The 26,691-nt window shown below is 41.0% G+C and overlaps 1 protein-coding gene across 8 annotated transcripts in view; it reads left to right on the forward strand.

Moving 5' to 3' along the window:
- Positions 1–26,333, forward strand: part of MAN2A1 (mannosidase alpha class 2A member 1) — a 174,528-nt gene extending 148,195 nt beyond the window's left edge. For 3 of the 8 annotated variants that reach the window (XM_036280856.1, XM_036280857.1, XM_036280858.1), the window contains exons 17-23: positions 1,413–1,546; positions 4,573–4,714; positions 7,187–7,320; positions 14,234–14,428; positions 23,655–23,765; positions 25,321–25,469; positions 25,621–26,292. In XM_036280856.1, the coding sequence (XP_036136749.1) occupies positions 1,413–1,546; positions 4,573–4,714; positions 7,187–7,320; positions 14,234–14,428; positions 23,655–23,765; positions 25,321–25,469; positions 25,621–25,675 (920 nt within the window). In that variant the 3' untranslated portion in view covers positions 25,676–26,292. Of the gene's footprint in view, positions 1–1,412; positions 1,547–4,572; positions 4,715–5,094; positions 5,218–7,186; positions 7,321–14,233; positions 14,429–23,654; positions 23,766–25,320 lie in introns of those variants that run through there. The other 5 variants (XM_036280853.1, XM_036280854.1, XM_036280859.1 and 2 more) reach the window with 5 other exon arrangements.
- Positions 26,334–26,691: the final 358 nt, after the last annotated feature.

Consider the following 26,691-nt stretch of genomic DNA (forward strand, 5'->3'; position numbering starts at 1 on the left):
GGTTAGTGGTTCAGACTGTCCATAAAGCAGGAAAAAAGGCACCGTTTCCCCCACCCATGCAGACCATACTCGTAATAGTTCTATGAACATAGTAAGGAAGTGAAGGTAAGTTCATGAAGGCTGTTGAGTTGGAAGAGCCACATCTACCAGAAAAGAGCTTCTGTGAGCATTCTGAAAATCCTCAGCCTGTTTAGTATTGTCACCACATTATTATTTATGCTTTATAATTTCCAGGGTTATTTTCACATAAATCTGCAGTGTCTGGACCAGCTGCATTTACATTCTTTTCCACAAATCTCAGATTCGAACTTCCTTTCTTTTACTATTTCCTGTCACCTTCTATAAGCTGTGGGGATTCTTCTTGGCTCCTAGAAAAAGTCTTCCTTACTTCCTTCTTTCCCTCCCCCTTCAGCTTGTATGTGAGGAGTGGGGAGAAGCAGGTAATGAAAACAACTGCTGTCCAGTGTCTTAGAATCTCATAACACTTCAGCTGTGTGAAATAAGATAGGGCCCATCTTCTTTGGACCACTTTCCTTTGAAGACCCTGTAATATCTCTTATAGACACATGATCCGTATCGAGTGCTGGGTTTCTTCCTAACTCTTCTCTCCATCTCCAAAATAGACCCAAGCCTTCACTGAGGATCTGACAAGGAGTTAGGGCAGATGATAGAAATTAGTAAACACTTTAGGCTTAATCCAAAAAAAAATGTCTGACACATCTCGGGCTTCTTCAAGCTGTCCTCTGCTTTGTATAGCAAAGGGCACAATGAATCACTCCATAACAAGGGGTCCTAAGAGATACCAAACTCAATTAAAATTGATTTAACTTCTGGGGAGCTCTCCAGATAATACTCCAAAGTAGTAATATGGTAATATCAGTTTCAACCGTAAATCATCTCATTGGATCTCCTGTCTCTTCCTAGATGTGATCATGGGCAATAATACACTGGCTCTTGAACCAACAGAGTATAAATTTCACTGCTCATAATTTCCGGCATGTAAGGAGACAGTGGTGAAGAAGTAGGGTCGAATGGCTCTGCTGGGGAATGTGGTGCAGACGAGAGCGGACTGGCCTGCAGTGGGGCTGACCTTTTCTCATTTAATGTCCTCTTTCCCTCTAGAACTCATTGGAGAAGCATTTGCATGCTATATTTCATCTGCATTTATCACCACCAACCTCTTCATCCTTATGTTAAGTTATATGTGCCTCTGAATAAATGTTATCTGCCATCTGATAATTTAAAAAAAAAGAAAAGGTGTGAATTGTGACACTATTTAGCATATAAGAGATGGTAAAGATAGGAGATAGAAAACAGGAAAATATATGTAACTTTAGAAGGAGTTCTGGGTAATATATTTAAGAAAAGTGGGCAATTAATTTCCTTCTATTGTATATATTCTTTAAATTTAGGAATAGAAGGACAGTCTGTGGAGATTTCCAATATTGTGGACATCCGAAAAGAACATAACCGTGAGATTGCAATGAGAATTTCTTCTAGCATAAACAGCCAAAATAGATTTTATACAGACCTGAATGGATACCAGGTAATTTTCCTTTAAAATGTGTAAGTAATGGTTATGTTAGTGCATAACATAATATAACATAACATAACATAACATAACATAACATAACATAACATAACATAACATAACATATACATGGTAATGGGCCAGTTAATTTTGGATCTTTTAAAAAATATGCTTAAGATAGCAAATTATTTCTGAAGTAAAACTGAATTTTAACAGATACTTATAGATTATGTATTAACCAGATTTCCAAAATTATAACAAATATCTGGTAGAGTATTTTGTAGATTGTCTGCTTGTAAGAATTTATGCATGTTAAATACATTGGTTCCAAAGTATATATGAATTATCTAATAAGAAAGGAACATAGTTAGGAATTGATAGATTATATCTTTTTTTCCCTTAAGGAATTAGCCAATGCATATTTAGCTTATTCGCTATATATTTTTAAGTGTATAATCTAATAATGGCTCTTTTAAAATTCCCCTCTATTGGGGTGGGGGTACCTTTATCCACATACATATATTTACATAGACATACAAATACAAACATATCTGCTTAGAAATGTAAGTATATATGTATTTAATAAAAACATTTTTTGAAATAGTGATGAGAAAATTGATTCATAAAAAAATTTCAGATTGAGCCCTGGCCGGTTTGGCTCAGCGGTTAGAGCGTCCACCTGCGGTCCGGAGAGACCGGGTTCGGTTCCCGCTAAGGGCATGTACCTCGGTTGCAGTTTGTCCCCGGCCCTGGTTGGTCGTGCGGGTGGCAGCCACTCGATGTGTCCCTTTCACATCGATGTTTCCCTCTCTCTCTCTTCCTCTCTCTCCCTCCCACTCTATCTGTACAAAAAATGGAAAAATGTCCTCAGATGAGGATTAAAAAAAAAAGAATAAAAAAAAAAATTTAAGATTGTCTGTTCTTTAATTTAATAAAGCTCTTTTGATTAGTACCTAAATCTTTCTATTCAGAGTGTGTGTGTGACATATCTTTGAAATAATACTATTAAAAACATTAGCATGTTTTTGAGACATGAGCATTTTTGAAATTTCTGGCTATGAATAGAAATAATTTCACAACAAATGCTTTTATTTTGTCTGATTTTCAACTGGGATGAGTGGACAGAATTGTGATAATTTTCTCTTCTACAATTTCCTACAAAAGTTAAATTTAAACCTTTTCTAAAGCATAAAAATTGCAACATACATTTTGAATTAACATGTTAATTTTACTACAGCTGTTTGGTTTTCAAATGAAGACCCTACTTTTTGGTGATTCATTTTCTTTGTATACAAAAGAAAGATTTTTCTTAAAATTTTCCAGAAGCACTTATTTGTACGTGTGGGTGTGTACATGAATGAAGAAAACTTAGTAAAAATGAATAAAAAAATGTGAATTTTCTTTTTAAGGATTGAGCATTTGAATAAATAGGAAAACATTATTTTTAAGTTTATAATCTAAATATTTCTGCTTTTAAAATAGGCCCTTTATTAAGCTTTGGAAAGAGTGGTACTTGGGCAAGACTAGAGATCTAGACCTACAGGTGGGGGTGGGGGACACAGCCACACAGTTGTGAGTTTTAAATGTCCTTTTTATTAGTGTATGAGTTCATTGGAATGGAAGATCAGGATGGGAAAGGAGAAATGGAGAATTCATTCAAGCTAGGTTTTTTTTTTTTTTTTAACACTTTAAAGTTGTTTCTTCACTAGCTTATTAATTTGTTGGAACTGTGATAAAAATGACCACAAGCTGGGTGGCTTAAAACAACATAAACTTATTCCCTCACAGTTCTTGACACTAGAAGTCCAAAATCCAGGTGTCGGCAGGGCCACACTCCCACCGTAGGCTCTAGGGAAAGAGCCCTCTGTGCCTCTTCTGACAGATTCAGGCCACCCTTGGCACTCCCTGTCTTGTAGACATGTCACTTCAGTCTGTGCCTCCACTGTCACATGCTGTCTCCTTGTGTCTCTGTATGTGTCCTTCTGTGTCCTAATTTTCCTCTTCTTGCAAGGATACCAGTCCCACCCTAATCTAGCAAACTTGATTACATCAGAGGGACCTATTTCAAAATAAAATCACATCGTGGGTCCTGGGTGAACATGAACATGTGGGGGCACTACTCGGTACAGCTAGTAGGTTGAAAGACGTATTGCAGAGTTGTGAAGATTAAAGATCTTATCTGTGACATTCCCAGTACTGTGCCTCGCATTAATGGGTACTCAATACATGTTAACTATTATGTTAACTTCTTCTTTGCTTGAGTTTCATGTCAAACTTTTCTGAGTTTAATAGAAGAGATGGCATTTTTATGTAATCAGATTCCCAATAACAGAGTCTCTGATGTCTGCTCCTGATGTTTGAATGAGTCTCCTTGTCCCAGACTAGCTTAGTGCATTGTCCTTCTCTCTCAGAAACTGAAGTTAGAGTTGTATTTCATGCATTCAGATGCTAGACCAAGAAAAATTGGAATTTGGAACTATCTACATTGAAACTAAACAAGAAGAGAATGCATTGAATAGTTTATAAATATAAATATGCATTTGCTTATTATAATGTAATATGTTAGAGGATTTGATGGGGAAATATGGGGTATTTATTAAAACTTATTTTAGAAGAAGAATTGAGATATTTCTTGGAAGGGGATAAAGAGCTATTATGCTTAGCATTCATTACAAAAGCAGTGTGTTAGATTTAGATGAGAAATGAATACTTAATACCTTTATAATTTTTTATGCAAATATTGGAGAGCTAGAAGACTTTTGTTAAGGGTATTTATTCTGAATTTAAATAGACATGCTTATTTTAAAAATCTGGACAAGTTCTGCCTCTCTTAAAAATTGTTTTCTGAGATCCTCTTGATTTTTTTCATATTGTTTTAAAGAGTGTTTCAAGTTTTAAATTAGCTCTAACCTTGAACAAGAAAGGAAGCTATTTCTTTTTCTCTTTGGAAGAAAAGTCATCTGTAGTCAATACAAATTTTTTAAAGTATATGTAAATATCACTTGATTTTTTTTTAAAAAGAGAATTGTATGGTCTTATAGATTCAACCTAGAATGACAATGAGCAAATTGCCTCTCCAAGCAAATGTGTATCCAATGACCACAATGGCGTATGTCCAGGATGCCGAGCATCGCCTGACCTTGCTCTCTGCTCAGTCTCTAGGTGTATCAAGTTTGGAAAGTGGTACGTATCTTTTAGATTCTTTTTTGTTCTTATAAGTTTCAGGTCCAAGTGTATAATTTTTCTGTTGATCACATGTATTAATTTTCATCTTCTGGCACCAGCTTTCTTTTGAGAACCAGACTATTAGTTTAGTTAATTTGGGGTTTTGTGAGAACAACATAAAATGATGGATTTCCTCACTCCAGTGAAGAACAGGGATCTAAAAATCTGTGAAACTAATTGTTTTTCAAGATAATTTACTTCTGATAGCCCATTGTTTGCAGAATGGACTATTGTTGTGATTAAGCAGATGCAGAAACTTCAGACTCCTGAGAAAGTTTAGATAACTTCAGTTTCCAAAGGTGGGAGGTTACAATTCACACTTGTGTCCTTCTCCGAAGGACATTCTTCTGCACATTCTTCTGCACCACCAACCAAAAGAAAACAGGGAGTAGAGATGATACAGATGGGGGATTAAGAGGTGACAGATTCAACTTTGGAAATTTCAAAGAAGGGAATGAGATGGAGAAAGAAAATAGGTAGGAGATACTTATTAATTTTTGGAAAAGTTTCTTTTGGGAGGCTTTTATGTTTTAGGATACATATTTTTAATTATCATTTACAGGTCCTTAATTGCTCTTCCTTCATTACATGCACAGAGTTGCTAAGATAAGTGTCTTAAGGATCCAGGCAAATAAATGAGTACAGATGCCTGGCATATCCTTTGACCCAAAACCACCTTTCTCAGGCATATGCATACACTCTGTGCTTCCACTCACACACACATACGACTTTTCATTTTTCTTTGTGGCCTTTATTAGGCAAAATTATGTGATCATGCCATAAAGACACCAGTGCAGTTATAAGAACAATAATGGCCTCACATCGGGGATTGGGTCGGGAGTGGTGGGACTTAAGCAAACTGGAGAGCACGTTCTCTGTGTACGGTGGGGTGGCCACTGCTTAGAGCCAATACATTGTCTCCATGGGGAAAGGGCCGAGTGTTGCCATGTGTTTTCATTTTTGAAGAGCCCAGAAATCTGGAATTTTATGTGAAATTGCCCAATCTGTAAATGTTGACTTAATTTTTTCAATATTAGAACATGAAACATTTTTGCGCCAGATGTGACTCTTGACCCACCCATTTTTAAACCCTGCTTTAAATTCTCCAGGGTGGGCTCTCACTGGGGATGAGTCCCTGGGACTCAAGCTGCCCTGAACCAAGCAGTCTTGTCTCACTTCTCTGGTAAACGTGAGCTGGAAAGTAAAGCTTCTCTGCCCCTGCCGTACATACCCCAGTACCCTAGAGTTTGAATAGCTACAGACAGAAAACCAGTTTGAGTCCAGTCCAGCAAATGATGAGTGTCACTTACTGTATGGACTGACATTTCGAGGCAGAGAGAAGAGTTAGTAATTGCCAAGAGACTGATGTACTCTTTGGGTGTGAAGTGATCAACTCTGATTGTCCTCATAGGCATGGAGACGATTAGTCCTTGTGCCTGCGGAGCAAGTTCTAGACAGTCACCTTCTGAAATGTGGAGGTGGTCACAACGAACAGTCTGATCCTGCTGGTCACTTCATGTACTGCACACCCAAACTGAAAGAAACTGAAGAGTCGATTTGACTCTGGGAGAGTAATAGCTATTAAAATATTTTATGTACTGCTCTTGTATGCTGCATGATCATTTCATAAGTACAAAATAAGAATGAATCGGTGGATGACTATCCATGTATTTTTTAATACGTATATAAAAATTTTAGGAGTTTTTAAAGTATAATCTCAAATATATAAATACGACTGGATTTCTTTTTGGTGGTGTTTTTTCAGTTTATAACTTCATAACCATTAGCTTACAGTTGAAATGAGAGGAAATGCGGACTGTCGCACAGCGAATGAAGGAACCGCGTACAGCCCTTTCTGAGCTAGAGGGGACAGGACAGTGGTGATGCCCCTGCTATGATCTCAGTGAGGGAACGGGGTTTGGGGTAGGAGTTACAGTCCCAGGGCTTCTTCAGAGAATCACAGCATGGCAAGTAACCTAAACCACATTTCAAGTCCTAGTTAGATCCTACCCATCTGTATGTGTTTTATTTATCTACATGTGGTGTGCATTTCATAATGAACCTCATGAACATTTTTATATTCCAAATGCTGACATCAAATATTTTAGAGGCTTAATTTACTCTTTAGATTAATTTTTGAATTTTAGATTAATTCTTTTTTAAAAGTTTTAATTTTGATCTGTTTTTAAATTTCTTATTAGATTTTACTAGACATTAATGAAGAAAAGTAGAGATGTAATCATGTTTCATGAATTTATATTGGCTACCTTAAGTCATTATCAAGAAAAAGCCCATGGTACTGTGGGGTTGTATAGATCTGTCTCCATGACCAGAGGAGAAACTTCAGTCAAGACCATGCCTGTGCTTACGTGATCCTCATTGGATGTTTGTAGTAAATAACCCTGACCAGGTTTTTTGTTTGTTTCATAGGTCAGATTGAAGTTATCATGGATCGAAGACTCATGCAAGATGATAACCGTGGCCTTGAGCAAGGTGTCCATGACAACAAGATTACAGCTAATTTATTTCGAATACTACTAGAAAAAAGAACTGTCGTGAATATGGTAGGGAAAAAAATAACTTCTCACCCATAATTTGAAGTTACGACTTTCTACTTTTTTATTTTTTATAATTTTCAGTATAGAGATATGTTTATAATTGATTTTGTCTATATTCAAAAGAAAGAGAACTTCATTTTTATGTACACACACACACGTAGTGTAAGATTTGCATGTAGGTCATTTAAATTTTTTCTTATGTAGATTTAAAGTAAGGTTAAGAAATCAGTTTGGGTGAAATTATTTTGAAAGAGTTGAGTTACAGAATAGAGCTTAGTAACATATTTAGGAGATTAAGTTTGATTGGTAAAATGGATTTGAAACCTTTGCGTACTTGTTTTAGTCCTAGACTCATCAATTAAAAATGGATTTACTTGTCTGTCTTCTTGTTCAGTTTTCATTCTTCAAAGCAAAAATCTTGCATTTTACATCTGGCCAAAGTTCTATTGGACATGAACCAATCTGACAATACATTTCTTCATGTGGCAATAAAGTACCTCAGAGTCCTTCATAAATTACTGTTTTCCAGCTCCAGTGCCCTTGACATGGCCCTTTTTCTCTTACTCCTCTTCCCCTTTCTGCATTCACCATTTCAAATCTTTTCTACAATTTCAACAGTGACCTCACTGTCTACTTTGTAGAGAGAACAGCCTTTCGATAGTGCTCACAATTCTAGATATCAAGCATCAACTTCCACCCTTTCTTTCTGCCCATGTTACAGTAGAGACGTTTACCTTCCTTCCATCATAGGCCAGTCCCTCTGCTTGTCCTGGGAACTTGGCCTCATCTCCTCCCTCAGGATCCTGTTACTAGGTGTTGTCCTCCTTACCTCCCCTGTCCTTCTTAGCAAATCCTTTCTGTTCGCTTTTAAACACTCCTCATTTTCTCCCACTAAACTTAAAATAGAAAACAGCCCTCACTCAGACTCTCATTTCCAGCTCCCTTGCACCACTGTCCTGTCTTTCCTACCCTGTTGAGCCAGAGTTTATAAACTGAGTTTATTTCATCACTTCCCACTCATAATTTATTTCAATCTGGCCTTAGCCTCCATCGTACACTCTTGCCAGTGTCACTAAAGCAGCAAATGTTTTCAGTTGTCTACTCACTTCACCTTTCAGCAGCACTGACACTGACCATTGTTACTTCTTAAAACACTGCCTCGCCAGGGCTTCCGTGGGGCCACACTCAGGAGGTTTGCTTCCTTCCTCTTGGCGGTTCTTGCTCCATGTCTCTTATGGTTCCTTCGCTCTCAAGACCTAATCAGAGCGCTCAAGGCTTGGCTCCAGGCCTCCCTTTCTGTTTATATGTTCTCCCCCTGCCATCTCTCCTACTCCCTGGCTTTGGTGACCACCTGTGGCAGATGGAACCCACAAATACATATTCCATCTGTCTAGTTGCTTCCGGTATGTCTTTCTACATTTCTACGGCACCTCAAACTCAACATATTGAAAATCACTGTCATGGTCTCCCTTCCCCCCAAACCTGACCCTTCTCAGTGTCCCTCCCTCTCATGGTGATGAGCCCGCATCTCATAGAGTCATCTCTCATGGACGCTTCTCCCTCACCAGCTTGTGCTCAAGCAGTGATCACCAGTGCTTGGCTCTCTCATTGCTTAAATATCTCAAATCTGTGAACCAGTTTACTTCGACCACCCTGGCCTCAACTAGCATGCGTTTCCTGGATCTAGCCTATGCATCCCTCTGCTCTCCTTGCTGCCTTTTGTTTTCTTAATCCAGGAAGCAGAGTGTTTTTGTTTTTTAGAACCACATCTAACCTCATTGCTCACCTGCTTATCCCGCTGATGTCTTCTCATGCTCTCAGTATAAAAGCCGAAACCTAACCATAGCCTACTGAGCCCCTCACGCTGTGGGCCCCGCCTGGCCCCCTCCTCGTTCAGCATGGTTCTCACTGCTTCTGCTCTGGGCTCACTGCTGTCCTTCGGTCCTCAGTACTTCCCATGCACCCTCCCCGCAGCACCTGTGCACGTGCTTTTCATCCTCTTTGCCCAGGGGACTCCCAGTTCTACCTCAGATCAGAGCTCCCTTTGTCAGCTGCTTCCACTTGAACAGGTCAAATCCCCTTCTGTGCTCCCTCAGATCCGGGCGTGTCTCCATGTGTGTATGTCATTATTGGATCGTTGTCTGTCTTTCCCTTTAGACAGTAAACTCCCTGAACGTAGGGGCTATGTCTCTGTACCTCTAGGCTGTTCCCAGCAGAGGACGCACCCAGTGCTCCTGTGAATGAACACCGAGTGCATACACCTCGCCACCCTGTCCGCAGCTGCTGCTCGCTTCTTGTCCTCTGCAGCACGTTCTGTTCCCTGTACTGGGCTCCAGGGGCTGGTCTCCTCCATCCTCATGTGCCCACAGGGCCTCGCTGCCTGCGGTCACCATTCTATCAGTAAAATACTAGTTAATCGAATGAAATGACAGCAGCTAATTAAAGCAAAGAATTCTTCCAATATCTAAAATGTTTGAGGAAAGAGATTTTCATATCCATTTTGGATGTCAAAATTTATACCAGTTCTTGGGACTCGTGGTTTAAATCAATTACTGACAAGATAGCTTAGTTTTAGGACCAAAACTACATAGAAAATCTGTCGGAGTGCTGGCAGCTACTCTTTTTTTCTCCTGAAAATGTTTCTGGCTTTTATGATTTTTCATTCTATATAGACAGTAATTTGCAAGACTGTTAACTATGGCAGTAAGAATTTTCATGTCGTATCTATAAAGCTTTCACTTAAAAGTTAAATAATTTGTTTATTCCCATTCAAAACCCCTTGGAGACTAATTGATTTAAATTTGATCCAATGTTTTTGTAATCCTGTGTTTTTCTTTTGCTGAGCTATAGATTCTTGGGCTTAAATCAATAGTTTCTTTTAAATAAAAAATGAAGTAGAGAAGAGAAAATACATTTTAATTTCTAGTGAAATTGATTAAAGAGACATTAGATAAAGAAAGATTAAATGTACTATAACTTAAATTTTCTAGACAGTGATTTTATTTTCAATTCAGGCCTTAAAGTCTAAAATGTTGACGGTAGAAACTGAGGAGGGTGACACTGGCGGGAAGGCACTGAAGTGGGGTGACACTGGCGGGAAGGCACTGAAGTGGGGTGACACTGGGCGCAAAGGCGCCAACGTGGGTGACACTGGGCGGGAAGGCGCCGAGGTGGGGGACACTGGGCGGGAAGGCGCCGACGTGGGGGACACTGGGCAGGAAGGCGCCGACGTGGGGGACACTGGGCGGGAAGGCGCCGACGTGGGAGCCTTTAGCCTGCCCGAGCCTCGCTGGAGTAGATGACCGGGTGGAAGTACGTCCTGTTCCCCAGTGCTCTGCAGACAGGTGGTGAGAGGAGGACTGGGACGAGGTATAGATGCCCAGCGAGGCCGGTGGCTAGGTGAGGTTGACCGTCACCCATGGTAATGATACTCAGTGGTCAGCAGAAATGAAACAGGAATTGTGTCTTTGGCATTGACCCTTTACAATTTGTTTCTTTGACTCTTACTCCCACCATCGTCCTATTGGCGACTGGTACAGTCGAGGGGGCACTGAGCTGGACTTAGAAGTAGTAGAAGGGTGGGGGTGCTACAGTCACATCATTTTACCTTTGGGTATCAGTCCTTACGTAGAAGGAACGGAGGTCAGGAGAGATCAGATGAAAAACTCAGATGCCTGCAGGGCTCAGGAGAGTGATGGCAGGAGGGAGGTGGTCAGGTTTCAGGTGAGTGCTTCCGCTCGGTGAGCAGAGCATCGTGGGAACATCACACAGCCCACCTGAGCGCCAGCTGAGTGTTTCCACGTGGGAGAGTGCAAGCCCAGTGACTTGAATTTCCAGTGTTTTAGGTAAAAAAAAAAATTAACAATTTGGGGAGTTTTTGTTATTATTATTATTGATGATTTTAATGTGAAATCTCCTGGATTTTTTTTTTTCTATGATTGAAAGTTGCTTGATAAACGAACAACTTTTTAATACCATGCAGACCTACCAAAACATTTCTGTAGGCAGCTTAGGCCCACAAACTACCAGGCTTCAGCTCTGTGGCACATGATATTTATTTCTAAATCTTTATATTCAATATTTTTATTGTTCTTTTTTCCTCCTTCTTTTTACTCCATCCTTCCCCACATCCCCACCATATTTTTCTCTCATTCATTTATATTGCATTTGCTTGTTAAGTTAATAGATGAAGTTCAACAAACATTATCAAGTTCTCACCAGGTCACGTCATACTGAATAATAAACAAAGGTGACTAAAAAATGATCTCTCACTAGCTTCTGTAATTGAACAAGTTTTGATGTAAGTGAAGTGGAAGCCTTTGATGATTAGGAATCAGATAACCCTAGTGGGCTTAATGAAGGGGACCAAGGAGCCCGGCAAGAAGTTTGACTTATGATGATATAAGAGCTGGAGCCCAAAGGAGAAGATCTCAGCTTCCATTGTGGTTTGGATCAGAATGTGCTGTAAAATATTTTAATGGCATGCATGCCACAAGGAGAGAACTAGACTTGTACAGTCTGAAGCCTCCCACCAACAAGAAACCAAGTAATGTGTATAGTAGTATGTTACTACATACAAGGCTGCAGAATTAATTTCTAGCTCAAACACCTAAACGTGTTTCATAAACTTTGGTTCATCATGAGGATTATGGTTAAAAGATTACCTGTCTAGGAGATTATTCAAAATAGTGGTAGTTCATCAGTTAATATCTGGTTGAGCCCCTGCTGCTGTAAAGGTGCTAAGAAAGTGTGTGAACGGTGGGGCCTCCTGGGAGACGGCCCCCCGCCAGCTTCTAGCCCTGGCGTTGTTGTGGCACCGAACCTCCCGTCTTCTGTAACCCTCCCTTCCTGAGCTCACTGAGACCTGTAAACGGGACATTCCTGAATTCTCGGAGTACTTAGATTCGTGACGTTGTTTCCTTTGACGAGACTTTCCATGAACATGTCTTTGCATCTGAATCCTGCTTTGTAAATCCAAGACTAGTTAAAAGGGTAAGGCTTATTTATACTTTTGATTCCGAAGGGCATTCTGTTTCTTCTAGAAGGCTGGAAGAGTGTCTGCGTGGCAGCTCTCGGCACAGAGCAGTGTGGGACTGACTACCTGAGCTTCCCCTGAAGGGGTGGCATTTAAGCTTCACCTTTCCAGTGCCCCGCCCCCACCCAGGGATCTATGCTTTCTAGATCTCCCCAGGCCATTCTGATGTATGATCCTTTGGGGGAAACACTGAGTCAGGTGAACTGGTTTGGATCTGGAGGAAGGTAAATATGCACATTACTGCTTCTAAGATACCGATCATCGGTCAAGAAGTACCCCACCTTCTCACGACGGTGTCCAGGGATTTTCCCAAGAGCATAGAACAAAGCCAGAGAGGTTTTTCTAAATGTATCTTGACCTAGAATGGACTTAATGCCTCCCGAATCTGATAAGGCAGGTGTTTTCCTTTCTGTCAGAATCTTTTATCTCTGTTACTCAAAAGTGATTTTGTCAGCAATCCTGACCTAGACTAGGAAGTTCTTTGATCTTGAACTACATTTAAAGTGTCTTGTTGAAAATGTTCCCTCTCTAGTCATGGTTTTCTACAAGCTGCATTAATTTTCAATATTTTTGGAGAATATTATTTTATATGCTTTATTTAATCTTTCCTTTAAAAATGTGGAATGGATGCATATTTTTACAACTCTTTCAGACCTCACCTTTTCGGTCAGTATCTGACTATTGCATGTCCCTCTGCTGCCTTCACTTTTTCCCTTCTCTCGCCCTGGTCTAAATTGTAATGACATCTGGTTTCACCAGCAAGATGCTTGTCACTCTTCACTAACACCCTCTGTTCCGCTAATCTGACATCCTGAGTCTTCTATAAATCCTATCTTGTCACACAGATAAGTAGCCAAGCCTTTTATTTGCACAAAGGATGCAACATCAGAAGATATCAGTGCAATACTCGTTTTAAAAAATAAGATACAAGATTTAATTTACCTCAAATGTCACTGGTGAACAAAATACCTTTCTACATAAATTATTTTATCTTCTTAGTGCTTTTCTGTCTACTTTTATACCTTAGGCATCATTGGCTAGGGTTCCACTTCATCACTGATTTCATTAATTGTGTGTCATCCACCATATGTATGTCCCCAGCCCTGACAGACTTATTCAATGTTAGAACATGCTGAAATGCTTGTCTCCCAGTATACACCATAGCAAAGACTGAAGTACTTTTAAATTATACTGAATAATTGTGTATGATATAAATGTGTGATAACTGTTGTATAACATGTATAACAGTTCCTGTTTGGGGAATAAAGTAGAGTGAAGCACTTGACAGTGATTTACCCACTTTAAAGAAGACAGATGATCTAGATAAACCATCTGTGTTATTTAAAAACCTCATTTATTTTGAGAGTTTTTAAATCCTATCACTCAGTAACGTTTATGAAACATAGCTTTGGATCAACACATGACTTTTGGTCGAGTTAAGTGTAGAAATGAAATCATGAGAATATGATGGGTAAAACTGGAGGGAAAAGAGATAACATTTGATGACATGCAAGATATGTGAACATCCAAACCATCTGCTGAAGAGCTTCGTAGTAGGTTGAGAAAAAGTTTCTGTAAGAAGTTATACCTTGTCCTAAAATGTTTGTGGAAAATACTGTCAGGATTTTTAGTATTAAAGCAACGGAAAAGAGATTTCTAACATGAGTTAAGTGGACGCTATTCATTTTCTTGTGTTGCTTAGAACTGAACTTGATAATATGCTCTGCATTTTCTACAAATGTTATTTATTAAAATGTAATAAAATCAAAGTATTTATATATATATTTATATATCTTTTCTATTTAAATCCTATCTTGTAATTTCATTCATATCGTGAGAACTGCAAGTATGTAGCTCTTAAGGATTTTTGTTTTTTCTTGATAGGAAGAAGAAAAGAAGTCGATCAGTTATCCTTCCCTCCTTAGCCACATAACTTCTTCTTTCCTGAATCACCCCGTCTTTACAATGACAGAAAAGGTCCCCGTGCCCACCCTTCAGCTGCTGGGTGAATTCTCCCCGTTACTGTCATCTTTGCCTTGTGACATTCATCTGCTTAATCTGAGGACAATACAATCAAAGGTATATCCCAAAATCTATCCATAAATGTTTTGTTTGTAATATACCTGTTATAAGGGGGTGGAGTGATGAAAAAATAAGTTTTACTATGCTTCAAGGATTGACTAAGAGGGCTTAACCTTTGGGCATAATTATTATACCTCTCATTTGGGTATTACTCTATAGCAGCAATTTTCAACCTGTGTGCTGGAAGAGTTTTTGAAACATGCAATAACTTACTATTTACTCAGGGGCACTGACCTCTTTTCCCTTAGATTGACAAATTAAAAAAAATGACAACAGCCCATTAACACAACGATAGCCATCTGGTGAGAATGAATCAGAATTATACCTATTTATTGTAAGATTGGCCAAAAATACAATATATTTTTGGCGTGTTGCAGAATTTTAGTAATTTTTTTTATGTGCCATGAGATGAAAAAGGCTGAAAATTGCTGCTCTATAGTTTAAACTCAGCAGGAGTAGGGAACATCCAGCCCACGGGCCATATAGTATAAGGCCTGTGACATCAGTACCAGCTAACATCACACACCTCACCAAATTAGCCCGACCAAATATAGTAGACTATTTTTAAGTTGATAATTTTGTATGGCCTGCAAATGATGTTATAAATATCCAAATGGCCCTTGGCAGAAAAAAGGCTCTGCACCCCTGGAAAGCATACCCTGATACTGCTTTCTTCTATTCTCAGAAAAGCTCTGCGTGGTGAGTAGGTCAGGGAATAGCATCTTTCTTCTTTTTATGAATAAGAAAAGTAAAGCTGTCCTGAGGTAACATAATTTGTAGGTGGGAGAACCAGGCCTTGACATCGGCTGTCCTGGCATTTTCCATTCTTTCTCCTTGTCCAGTGTTTCACGGGGCTAGAGAAGCAGAGCGCATAACGTTTAATTAACTCTGTATCAGGCTTTGTACATTTGTATCTTCAGAAAATCATTGCAACCCAAACCTTTGCATTCAGAAAACAACTATTTAGGAGAAGTAGAAAAGTATACTAGCGAAAGAACAAGAGCAGGTTTTATTAAGTATGGAATTTTAATTTCGTTAGACTGCTTTAGTTTACATATATGCTTACTTTTAAAGCCAGAAATCGCATTTGAAAAGAATAAAGATTAGACATTTGACATTTTGTATTTTGTGAAGCTGTTCTGACATTGTGAATCGACATACACTTAGCTGGAAATAGCGAGTGGTTATGGATTCTGTGGGAAATACCTTATAATAAATGGCCCGAACATGAAAAGAATAGAATGTTTATATCTGAAGAAAACATAAGCGAAAAATATTTAGTTTAAGAACAAACCACTAAAGCAAACCAAATAAAGTAAGGATAAATGCCTACAGATGTGGACAGTTAGGGCTTACAGAACGATAGGCTCAAGATAGAGAACGTGTGCCTGACTGCGTGGGGAATGTGTATGGCTGGGAAGAAGGCAAGCGAGTGCTGGAGGCCTCCACGCGTGTCTCCACGCGTCCTGGGCTGTTTGACCGTGGAGTGCACGTGTCGGCTGTCTCCTGCTGGCAGGTGCCAGTTCCTGCTGCAGGCACTAGGGACATGGTCGTGAACAAAGCAGACAAAAGCCCCTGCCGTTCTGGAGCTTAGATTCTAGTGGAAGGAGAAAAAATAATTACAGAAGAAAAAAACAAGAGAAATATATATATCAGATGGTGATCGGCGCTATGGAGGGGAAAGGAAGGAATGGCTGTTCTAGAGGGCAGTGCACATTTGAGTAGGGTGGCTGGAGGCCTCGCAGACGCGGTGATCATGAGAACAAAATATGGAAGAGGTCAGGAAATAAGAGACTCAGTGCAGACTTCTGGGGGTGCAGTGGTCCAGGCAGAGGAACAAGCAGGTGTGAAGGCCTGTAAGCCGAACACGTGGTCAGGATGGACAGCTGGGCTGTCCTTTGATTCTGCGCTGGGCCCTCGTGCCTGGAACAGTGCCTGCGCACAGCAGGGGCTCGGGAACAACGTGGGGGATCTTGTGAGTGTTCTTTCTAGGATTCTGCTGTAGTTTTTGCGGGTCTACTTTTTGACTCACGCGAAGAATACACCAGAGACGGGTAGCTTCCCTGAGGCAACCTGTCATTAATTCATGAGCTACAGGGAACGAAAGGATGGAGCGGAGGGCCTCATGTTGCCACTTCTGAGCACGGATGGTAGAGGAAGTCAGCAGCCTAAAGGATCCGGGGACTTCTGGGGCACCTAGCACCTACTTTTTCTCCCTACTGGGTGGATGACTGCTTCCCAGAGCTGTTTGAGTGGTTTTTGGAAGCAGCTCCAGCTGACTAGAGTGAGTGGATTATCCTCGACAGTCCAAGGCTGGCACTTGTTCTCCAATCACCTCTTTTTAGTGATATCTCCCGCGCCTTCACCCGTCCTGCTGCTGGCTACAGTACCTTATCACTTTCCAGATGGAAGTCTCATTGCCTACCAAATCGGTTCCACCCTGAGCATTCGGGCCCTCTGCAGTCTGGCCTCCACTCACTGGCCACCTGGCTCCCCATTGTTGTCTCACCTTTGGACAGGTGTGCCACCTCCACTGCCTGCTGGCTGGGCGACCTGCTGACTCAGCTGCCATTTATAAAATGGGACTGATATCAGGTATGCCTGCTTCAGGTCTGTTGTGAGAAACAAATGAAATAATGCTGGGAAAGCCCTTTGAAAACAGAAGTGCTTTGTAAACATATAATGCTGTCCTGATGCTGCCACAGGATATGCCAACTCAGGTGCAAACGAGGGTTTTAGCTGAGGGAATAGAAAACAGTTTAACAATGTAGATATTTGACCAAAAGCATGAAGATCTAAATGTTATTACCTAATGACTACTACTCTGCTGGCACGTGGCCTTTAACTCTTAGCCCGTATTTCAAATGGTTGCTTATGCTCTCTAGTAATCCAAGGGGGTTGATTGGTACATTCAAAATCACATTAAAGAATTGTTCTCTGTCCCCTAACCTCTGATAATAGGAAGATAATCATTGAAGGAAGCTGATGGTAGATACTGATTTGAAGAAAGCTTGGTACTTAAACATGTCAAGGGTAATTCCATGGCAATACTAAAAGAAAAACACAAATAACTCAATAAATGCAAAAGCCTGACCTATGCATTTTGGATTGTGTTCCTGTTCTTGTGTGCTGTCAGCTCCAAACACAGTAATGAATTGTTCATTTGGAGAGGCAGTGCATTTTTCCTATGGAAATACAAATACAGTTGACTCTTGAATAATGCAGGGGTTGGGGGCGCCAGCTGCCCATGCATTCTAAAATCTGTGTGTAACCTAAATCAGCCCTCCACATGTGCAGATTCCCAACTGCCAGTTGATCCTTGAACATTGCAGATATGAACTGTGCAGGTCAGTTGAACTGAGTGGGTCAACTGCAAAACATCTATGTATAAGTGGATCCATGCAGTTCAGAACTATGTTGTTCAAGGATCAACTGTAATGTTAACCTACAGATTAGGTTCCAGGCAAGACCAGAGGTCTACATGGCTGGTATTGGAGTAAGCATTTTCTTTACCACCAGCTCAAAGTATTTCCACGATAAATCTGTCTGAGGACTACCTTGGATTGATGAGGGTTCCTGCCTGACTTCCTTCAGCAGCAGCATGATGAGGGTGTACCTGCTTCCTCGTCCCCTCTGTGTAAAGGTTCTTCAGTTCTACCCCTCAGTTGGTCTCCCTTACTCCTCATGGAGAAAGGAGTTGAGGGCTTGAGTCGCTGTGTCCAGATCGCACTAGGGACATTTTAGAAAGAGAGGCTTACAGATTTCCCCATCTCTGACATCCTGATTGTATAGGTCTGGGTGGAGAGCTTAGGACTTAGTAATACTTTAAAACTGTCAGATTGGGAAGCTAAGGGCTAGAGCGAGCGAATGATTGATGGTTAAATGAGTGAAGCTGCCCCACAGTGAATGGTAGAATCAGGACCCTTTCTGAATCTTAATGCTGTATGCGGCCCCACAGGGTAGTTAGTAGTTGACATTTTAGGAGTTACAAAGTCTAGTTTTTCTGGAATTGTTCTGTATTGGTAAAGAGTGTATCGTTTTATATAAGCCTGTCTTGCTTTTCTAACTGATATATGTTTTGGAAAAGTTAATTATCTGTCATATACGTGCAGTCAGATGAAGAAGGGAAGATCATCTCTCGAAGTTCTGCCTCGCAGCGTGCCGTGCAGCCAGCACGTGCCAGCCACTGTCTGCAAACTAACTGCGGTCTTCTCGTTCTGGAGGCCCGGCCTCCAACTCTCTCTCTTTATCGCCCCCTTTTCTTACACTATCAGGAGCTTGAAATATTAAAAAGTAGTTTCTGTAAGAGTTTGAAAATGGGGAAAATAGGATCATGCTCAAGTGCACTAAATGGGAAAGTCATGTCATCAGGAAAAGGTAACAATCACGGGAGGAAGAAGTCCTGGTAGAGACGGTGCTGGAAGAATCTCATGGGAGGAAGGATCACAGGTCACAGTTCTGCAGGCTAGAATTATGGGCATTCCAGGGACAAGAAAGAGCTGACTGAGCTGTTCAGCTGGCTTCACAGAGCTAGTCTGCCTTGAACAATAAGTTTCAGTTATTGTTTCAGATTATTTCCATTGCTTTCTTGTGCAGCTATATTTTTATTTAGATGCATATTTATTTGTATCTATAACTACCTTTATACACACACAGACCCACACACACGTGCACATCTATATATGTCTAAGTCTTTATTCTCTGTGGAATTTCTTTTGATTTGTGCTTAACTGTTTCTTGCAAATAGTTAACCAATCATTTCAACATCAGCACCACCTATTGAATAGGATTTTTTCTCCTGACTTACTTAACACCACCCCCTTGTTATAAGAGGCAATTGTAAGTTTTTACTTTATTCTTATAAGAATTGATTGGTGCTTTATTGATCTCCCTAGCTTCTGGAAAGGTGAAAATTGTGGGGAAAACTCTCTTTGTTGTACATGTCTAAGAACTACTGTTCACCTTCCCCTTTCTGTCATGTTATCTTGTTGATCAAAACAGGATAACTGTTATTGGACATTTTAATGAGTACCCTGGAAAATGAATTTCTACTGGTTATTTCCTGTTTCAGGACTTATAACACAGTGTGCAATTTTCTAACCTTTCCAGCTGTCAGAATGCACTGAAATATGCGTGTTGTTAGGCATTTTCAAAGCCTCTGAGCGGGCTGGAGAAATTTCCCTGCCAGGTGTTGAGGTATGCCTTAATCTGTGTACACCTTCCACATCCTATGAGGAGGGTGGGGTCATGTTCCTCCTGGAGAATGGGTCAAACTTATAGCCCCCTCATCCTCAGAAAAACAGTGTACACGTGTGTTTACTGTAGTTTCCAGGAGTTGACTGATTTGTGAACCTCACGTTGCTAATAATCAAATTAAATTTCTTTTGTGTGAGCCAGGAATAGCATGACTCACGTTTTGAGCTCTCAGCCACATCAGTAGAAGAATATTTGCCTTTATTCTTAGGAAAGACTGTCATGCATGTGTAATTTTCAGAATGGTCTTAAATTCTGTTTAAAATAGGATGAATGGATGGATAGGTAGGCTGTGGATGGTTAGAAATTACAATTTCTAAAGTTTAGTTTCTGAATTGCTATATGTTTTGACAAGTCATGGTTTTAGCCCTGCTGGGTCTATGGATTAAATCTTCCCTGTCAGCAGCCTCAAATCAGAGGGTGATCTTTAGTTTATAGCCTTTTGTTATGTTGCATCAAAAGTGGTCCTCTCAGCCCTGGCCGGTTTGGTTCAGTGGTTAGAGCGTCAGCCTGTGGACCAATGAGTTGTGGGTTCAATTTTGGTCAAGGGCACGTACCTTGGTTGCAGTTCGTCCCCATCCCTGGTCAGGGTCGTGTGGGAGGCAGCCAGTCAATGTGTCTCTCACATCGATGTTTCTCTCTCTCTCCCTCCCTCTCACTCTATCTGAAGATAAACAGAAAAGTATCCTTGGGTGAGGATTAAAAAAAAAAGTGTTCCACCCTTTTTCCCTTCTAGCTGGCATCTTTGAGCACCAATTCACAGCTAGAGTAGACAGGAGAATGAAGCTGTTAGATGCACAGACTTTGGAGTTAGACTCCCTGGGTTTGAGTGCACCCTGTCTGCTTGCCATCTGGGTGACACGGAGCAAGTCACTTGATTCTCCAAGTACCAGTGCTCTCGTTCATAGCACGGCAGTATAGAACCTACCTCGGAGATGTTCGGAGGATGGAATGAGTTGTCTGTGAAGCACCTAGAACCGGGCAGGCACGGAGGAAGCACGGGGACCCAGGAAGGCTCCCAATGGTGATGGCTGCACGAGCAGTTGGATTGTTACTAATAATGAAGTGAACGCGCCGGCACATTTTTTACAAATTAGAGGAAGTTGAAGTTTATTGCCCAAGTAAATCTTGATGCTATTTGATTTGTGTTCCTGAGGAATTATTCTGAGGAATTATTAATAATTCTTCAGATTTTTCAAAACATTATACCTAACATTGTCTCTGTGCTAAGCATATGCCAAGTGCTGTGTATGAGCGGTAATTAACTCTCCCAACAACACTGCGAAGGTAGCAATACTGGACCTCGTCTTAATAGGAGAGGAGACTGACCTAGAGGTGGTAGGTAACATTTCGAGGTCACACTGCCACTAAACGGTGGTGCTGTGAGGCACAGCTCCCCGTCTGACTTCAGTTTCCGACCCAGATCCTTATACTGCCTCCTGATGGTGGGCAGTGACTGTGGAAAATGTTGGGGAAATACACTGCCTTCTTTCTCCTGTCTACTCAGTAATAATGGGACCTTCGTGGGAGGATACGCCCAGCGACCATGAGTGGGAAAAGATCATGAAGGAGCAATGCAGAGTCAGAGGTCGTTGCTATTTAAGTATGAGAAAGAATGCTTTGTGGTAGGGGTACTCCTGTACGTTTAAATACAGTAATGCAAACTTGTATTACCACCTCGACGGCCTCACAGTTTCAGATGAAGTGAGTTAACCCAGGAGAAGCGTTCTGCACAGAGCCCTGCGCACAGCAAGTGTTCAGTAAGTGTTAGCTGCAGTTACTGTTACAGTCACTGTGGCTGGCTCGGTCCTCAAAGGGGCCGTTCACATGTCTAACCTGGTTCCTGGAATTTTCAGAGGTTACATGATATACAGTCACCTGAATGGTTCTTAGTGGGACCAACCCTTGCCTCTGGTTCAGCTTCCTCTAGGCCTGATGGCTTCGTTCTTCGAGCAGACCCCACACACACTCCACCCAGTTGCTGGAGAAGCCTCACAGGCCCCGCTTAGTCTAGGAGCTTCATCTTGGTTTATCCCCCGAATACGTTCTGCAGTGGATTTTCCCTGTGCGACTCTGGAACATCCGAGCCTTCCTGCAGGGATTCAGCTGCAGATGTGATCTGAACTATTTTACAAAGACAGTTAATTTGTAGCTCACCTAGCACAGTGCGTGACGCAGTTTCAAAATTTGTTAATTTTTTTCCCATACCCTCCCCTTCTTTTCTGAAGTCCAGATATTAGTTATATTTCAATGAATGTAAAGACAGATCTTTAAAAATCTATTTCCTCTCCTGGAGCCCACAGTGTGACTACACGGTATTTTCGGCGAGTAAGTCCATATGGTGACTCCATGAAGCAGGAGACCTGCGTGGGCTCCATTTTATTGGAGATGCAGAAACTGGTGTTTAGGGAGGTTGAAGGACTGGTCCAGGGCTTCACACTGGCACGGGACAGAGTTCTCTTCGTTGTTCTCCTGGAGCACTTGTGTTTATTATAAATGGTGGATTTTTCATATGTGCTGTTTTCATGTTATTTTGAAACTATGTGAAATTTATAGAAGTTTTATTAGAAATTTTTATCCTGTGCTTTAAACTTGCTATGTGTATCATGGACCCTCCTTGAGTAACTGCATTTCTTCATTTTTCCAAGGAGTTTTAATTCATTTTGCTTATTATCACAAACACATTCCCAATTAAGAAAACAAAGACCTGAACCACTCATGGCAGTATTACTTTAGTGTACTCAAGAAATGTTACCTAAAGAAGGTAGTGCATGCGGGTTCACCTCGGGGACGTGGAGGGTTGGTTGCAGGGCAGCGCAGTGACGTGAGTATCACAGTAAAGCAAATCACATGGAATTTTGGGTTTCTAGGGCATACAGAAATCACGCTTTCACTGTACTCTAGTCTGTTAAATGCACAATAACTTATGTCTCAAAAATGTACAAAGCTTAATTAAAAAATACTTTATCACAAAAAAGTGCTAACCAATATCTGAGCCTGCAGTGAGTCATAATGTTACTGTTGGTGGAGGGTCTCTCCTTGGAAACAGCAAAGATCACTGGTCACAGATTACCACAACAAATATAATAATGGAAAAATTTGAAGTATTGCAAGGATTAGCAAAATGTAACCCAGATATGAAGTGAGCAAAGTTTGTTGGAAAATAACATTAATAGACTTGCTCAGCGCAGGGCAGCCACAAACCTTCAATTTGTAAAAACCAGCATCTGCAAAGCACAGTAAAGCCCAGTGCCATAAACGAGGTGTGCCTGTGCCAAGCCCTGTTGCTGACTTGTCGTGGTTTGTATTTTTCTTTTTGCCTGCACAGGAAGCATAGCTTCTGTAATGTGAATTTAAATGATACATCAAGCTAATAAATGTGGTTGGCCTACCAAGTGATAAGCATAACTAATATAAATGTCTCCTATAAAAATAATGAACCAATACATTAAAGATTAAAAATGTTAATGCAGTTAGCAAAAATTAGTATTCAATAAAGAAGCATGTTTCAGTTGTAACATGGATGATACATCATCATTCAGTGCCCAGATAAGGACTAAATTCAGGTACACATTGAAAAATCTTATCCCCTAGTGAGGATGATCAATAACTTTATTCAACTGAGATAAATGTTAAAAGTAAATCAAAATGAAATGCTTTATTTTAAGAAAATTGATAAATCAGTGTGCAGTATGTGGACAAAAGGAAACCCAAGCCCTCAAGGACTGTGAGGACGCAAGGGCATGAGATGACTTCATGAGGAGCCCAGAACATGATACCACCGGACTCCTCCGGGGAGGGGGCAGGTTCAGTGTACCGGGAACCTGAGGGGAGTGGCATTTATCTGGCTTCACTGCTAAACAAAATGGGCCTTTGCGGTTTGGGGCTGCTGACATCAAGACTGAAGTGTGCAGTGGCGACTGTTTGTTTTACCACCACTGTGGCATGTTGGCGCTCTGCTCGTTTGCAGGTGGATGGCAAGCATTCCGACGAGGCAGCCTTGATCCTCCACAGGAAGGGGTTCGATTGCCGCTTCTCCAGCAGAAACACCGGGCTGCTTTGTTCCACTACCCAGGGAAAGGTGAGCTGGAAGGATTTTGCTTGTCAAGTTCGTGTGCTTTGAAATCCTCACTTCTGCAATAATCCTGATCATGTTGCATTGCCTCGATTGATTTGTTACCCTCGGCTGCAAATTAGCTCAAGTCTCCAGATCTTAAGAAAGCACTTGCTCAGTCCTCAGTCTCCTCTCCTTTAGCATCACGCGTGTATATCTGAAGACAGTGCCCTCATTCATCCTTAGCCTTCCGTTCTGACCTACAAAGCATCTTCAAGTTACCTCACCCCCTCATTTTCTCCTTTCTTAGATATACTCATGTATGATCTAGTGCAGGGATGGCAAACCTAAGTCCTACAGTGGCCAGGACAGGTTTTATAATATCTGAAGTGAACTGGGGTAGCAGTAGGGAAGCGACAAGGCACAGTGACACTCTGGCCAGTGGGACAATGAACCACTGCCTCCAAGGCAACTGTGCTCAGCTCCCATCAGTGTTCCCCATGGAAACAGGCTGGTCCAGCTCCTGATGAAGCTAGATTGGCATGTGAGTCCACACTGTGACGGCCAGACAGGTCCTCAGCCTGGCCACTGCTCGCTGACGGCCGTTTTTATTTCTCTTCAAGTTGATCTTGTGACCGTTCATCAAGCCTCTCCTTGGGAGAAAACAAACCCTCAGCCTTCTGCTTCTGTCTGGAGCAGGCTGTAACAGAGCACACAGCTGGCTGGGTCTGGTACACAGGCCGGTCTGCCCCGCCAGGCAACTCGGCGGGCCCAGCTCCTCTCCAAAACCTCACACATGCTCTGTGGACCTGACTCAACAGGTTCGGTTTCAAACTCTATAAATTAGCATGTACATGGGATCTGAAAAGAAGAGAATATGTGGTAGGGGGCTAAATCTACATAGATAAGCTTCCTTCTCCATTTCTCTTACCTCACCCTTTGTGGAGCCGGTGCTAAAAAAGCACTGACATCTTTATTATTCTTTGTCATATTTGTACCTCTGTCTACATTATTGTTGATCTGAGTATACTTGGTTGTGAGCATTTGTGTTCGAACAGTAAGGCTTTGAGTGTTGAGGGGCTATACAATCGAGAGAGACATATTCATGCAACCTCCCCACCGTATAAATGGCACGTGATGAACCGTCCTTGCGGCAGGCCTGGGTCCTGGCTCAGCTCTGCTGGAACGGGAAGAGGTGTTTAGAACCACCAGTTGAGGTAAGTGCTGACTGAAAGAGGATGGGATGTTTTTAAAGCTTTTGGCCCATAGATGTCCCTATTTTTTATTGAAAAAGTGGCCCCTGCACATGATTAAGTTCCCTCTCAGGCAGTACGGAAAAGGAATGCAGTGTAGGTTGCTCCCTCCTCGTTACCATTTTCCTTGGTCTCCCCAGGGATGGTCTGTAGGTTCAAGCCTGCAGAGGTGTATTGAATCTCCCTCCCCTCATTATTTTACGTAAAAGGAATTTCAGACATACTGTTTTACTCTGTCTCATACTATTTTTCATTGGTTATAGTGCTGTACTGCTAATCTTTCTTCAGCATTGACCTAAATATGCGAATTTTTATCATTTGCTTTTTAGATATTGATACAGAAACTTTTTAACACGTTTACTGTTGCAAGTCTCATACCGTCGTCATTATCCTTGATGCATTTACCTCCAGACGCCCGAAATGTCAGCGAGATCAACTTGAGTCCCATGGAAATCAGCACATTTCGAATCCAGTTGAGGTGAACCTGGCTTTCAGATTTGGATTGGGAAGCGTTGGCTTTTATACACATCTTGGTTTAACGTGCAATAAAGAAGCACATTATTTCAGCTTCTGGCTACTGTGAGGACATGAGTTCTGTGATTTTTTTTTTTTTTTTTAAACCATTACAGTAAGAAGAAAAAAAGCCATGCTATAAACCAGTTTAGTTTGTTTGTTTGTTTTTAACTTTTTCCATCAACTACCACCACCGGTATGAATTGATGCAACAAACGAAGAAATGTCTGAAGACAACCTCTCAACAGATTGTACTCAGGTGAAATGCTAACTAATTATATCTATGTTGGGGGTTGTGAAGAGATTGTTATGAGTATTCATGTTACTGATTCTTCATTAATTTTACAAAAATGCCCATTTTTACCAAAATGGAATAAGAAGCTGGTGGGTAAAAGCTAATGGCCAAAATAGTTGCGATCATTCATACACGTTAGAACATTTCTGTGTGTTGAAATGTGTGGAAAAGTGCAATCCACCCACCCTTATGATATATATAGTTGGTTTTCACACCCTTTTCTAATGTACCACTGACCCTTCCCTTCCTACCCTTTGTAAAGTATTTCCAGAAATACCAGATTTTGAATCATTCAGTAGTAGAAAAAGAGGCATATTTTCATTACTTGACAAGGTGGGATAGGTGCAATTTATTCCATTGTCACTAAAACAGAAGAAGCATTTCCATGGGTACCATAACCTGTTCTAGGTACCACAAGGTGTCTTTTTACACAGCTCATTTGAATACAGATGTTCTGAGAAGGGGTTTTCTATTTTAAAAATACCATATCAAAATAAATGTGCCTTATTTTTTTATAAGTCTTGTTAAATCTTTTAGTGTCCATATTACCATCTGGGGAAGGGGGAGGTTGGGGTGGGGATTGGGCGGGCTACTTTCTATGACTCATAAATTGTGAAATTTTTGCCTGACAATGCTGGCCACATTCTGATCTGTTTCATTAAATTTGTGATGATATTACTCTAAACATTTTGACTATTTGAATGTACTGAGATCTCAGAAAACAGAACAAGGGAAAAAATAGTGTTAATTAAACTATGCTGCTGCCAAGAAGACTGCAACTTGAAGCAAGGATCTGTCATGTGCAAAGTCCATACGCCGTTTCCATTTCAGAGGAGTGAACCACGTGGAGGAGAGAATGCTGCAAAACAGACCCTGTTTGGAAACCCAATTC

Source organism: Molossus molossus, unplaced genomic scaffold (assembly GCF_014108415.1).
Source record: "Molossus molossus isolate mMolMol1 unplaced genomic scaffold, mMolMol1.p scaffold_m16_p_3, whole genome shotgun sequence".
Taxonomy (NCBI): Eukaryota; Metazoa; Chordata; class Mammalia; order Chiroptera; family Molossidae; genus Molossus; species Molossus molossus.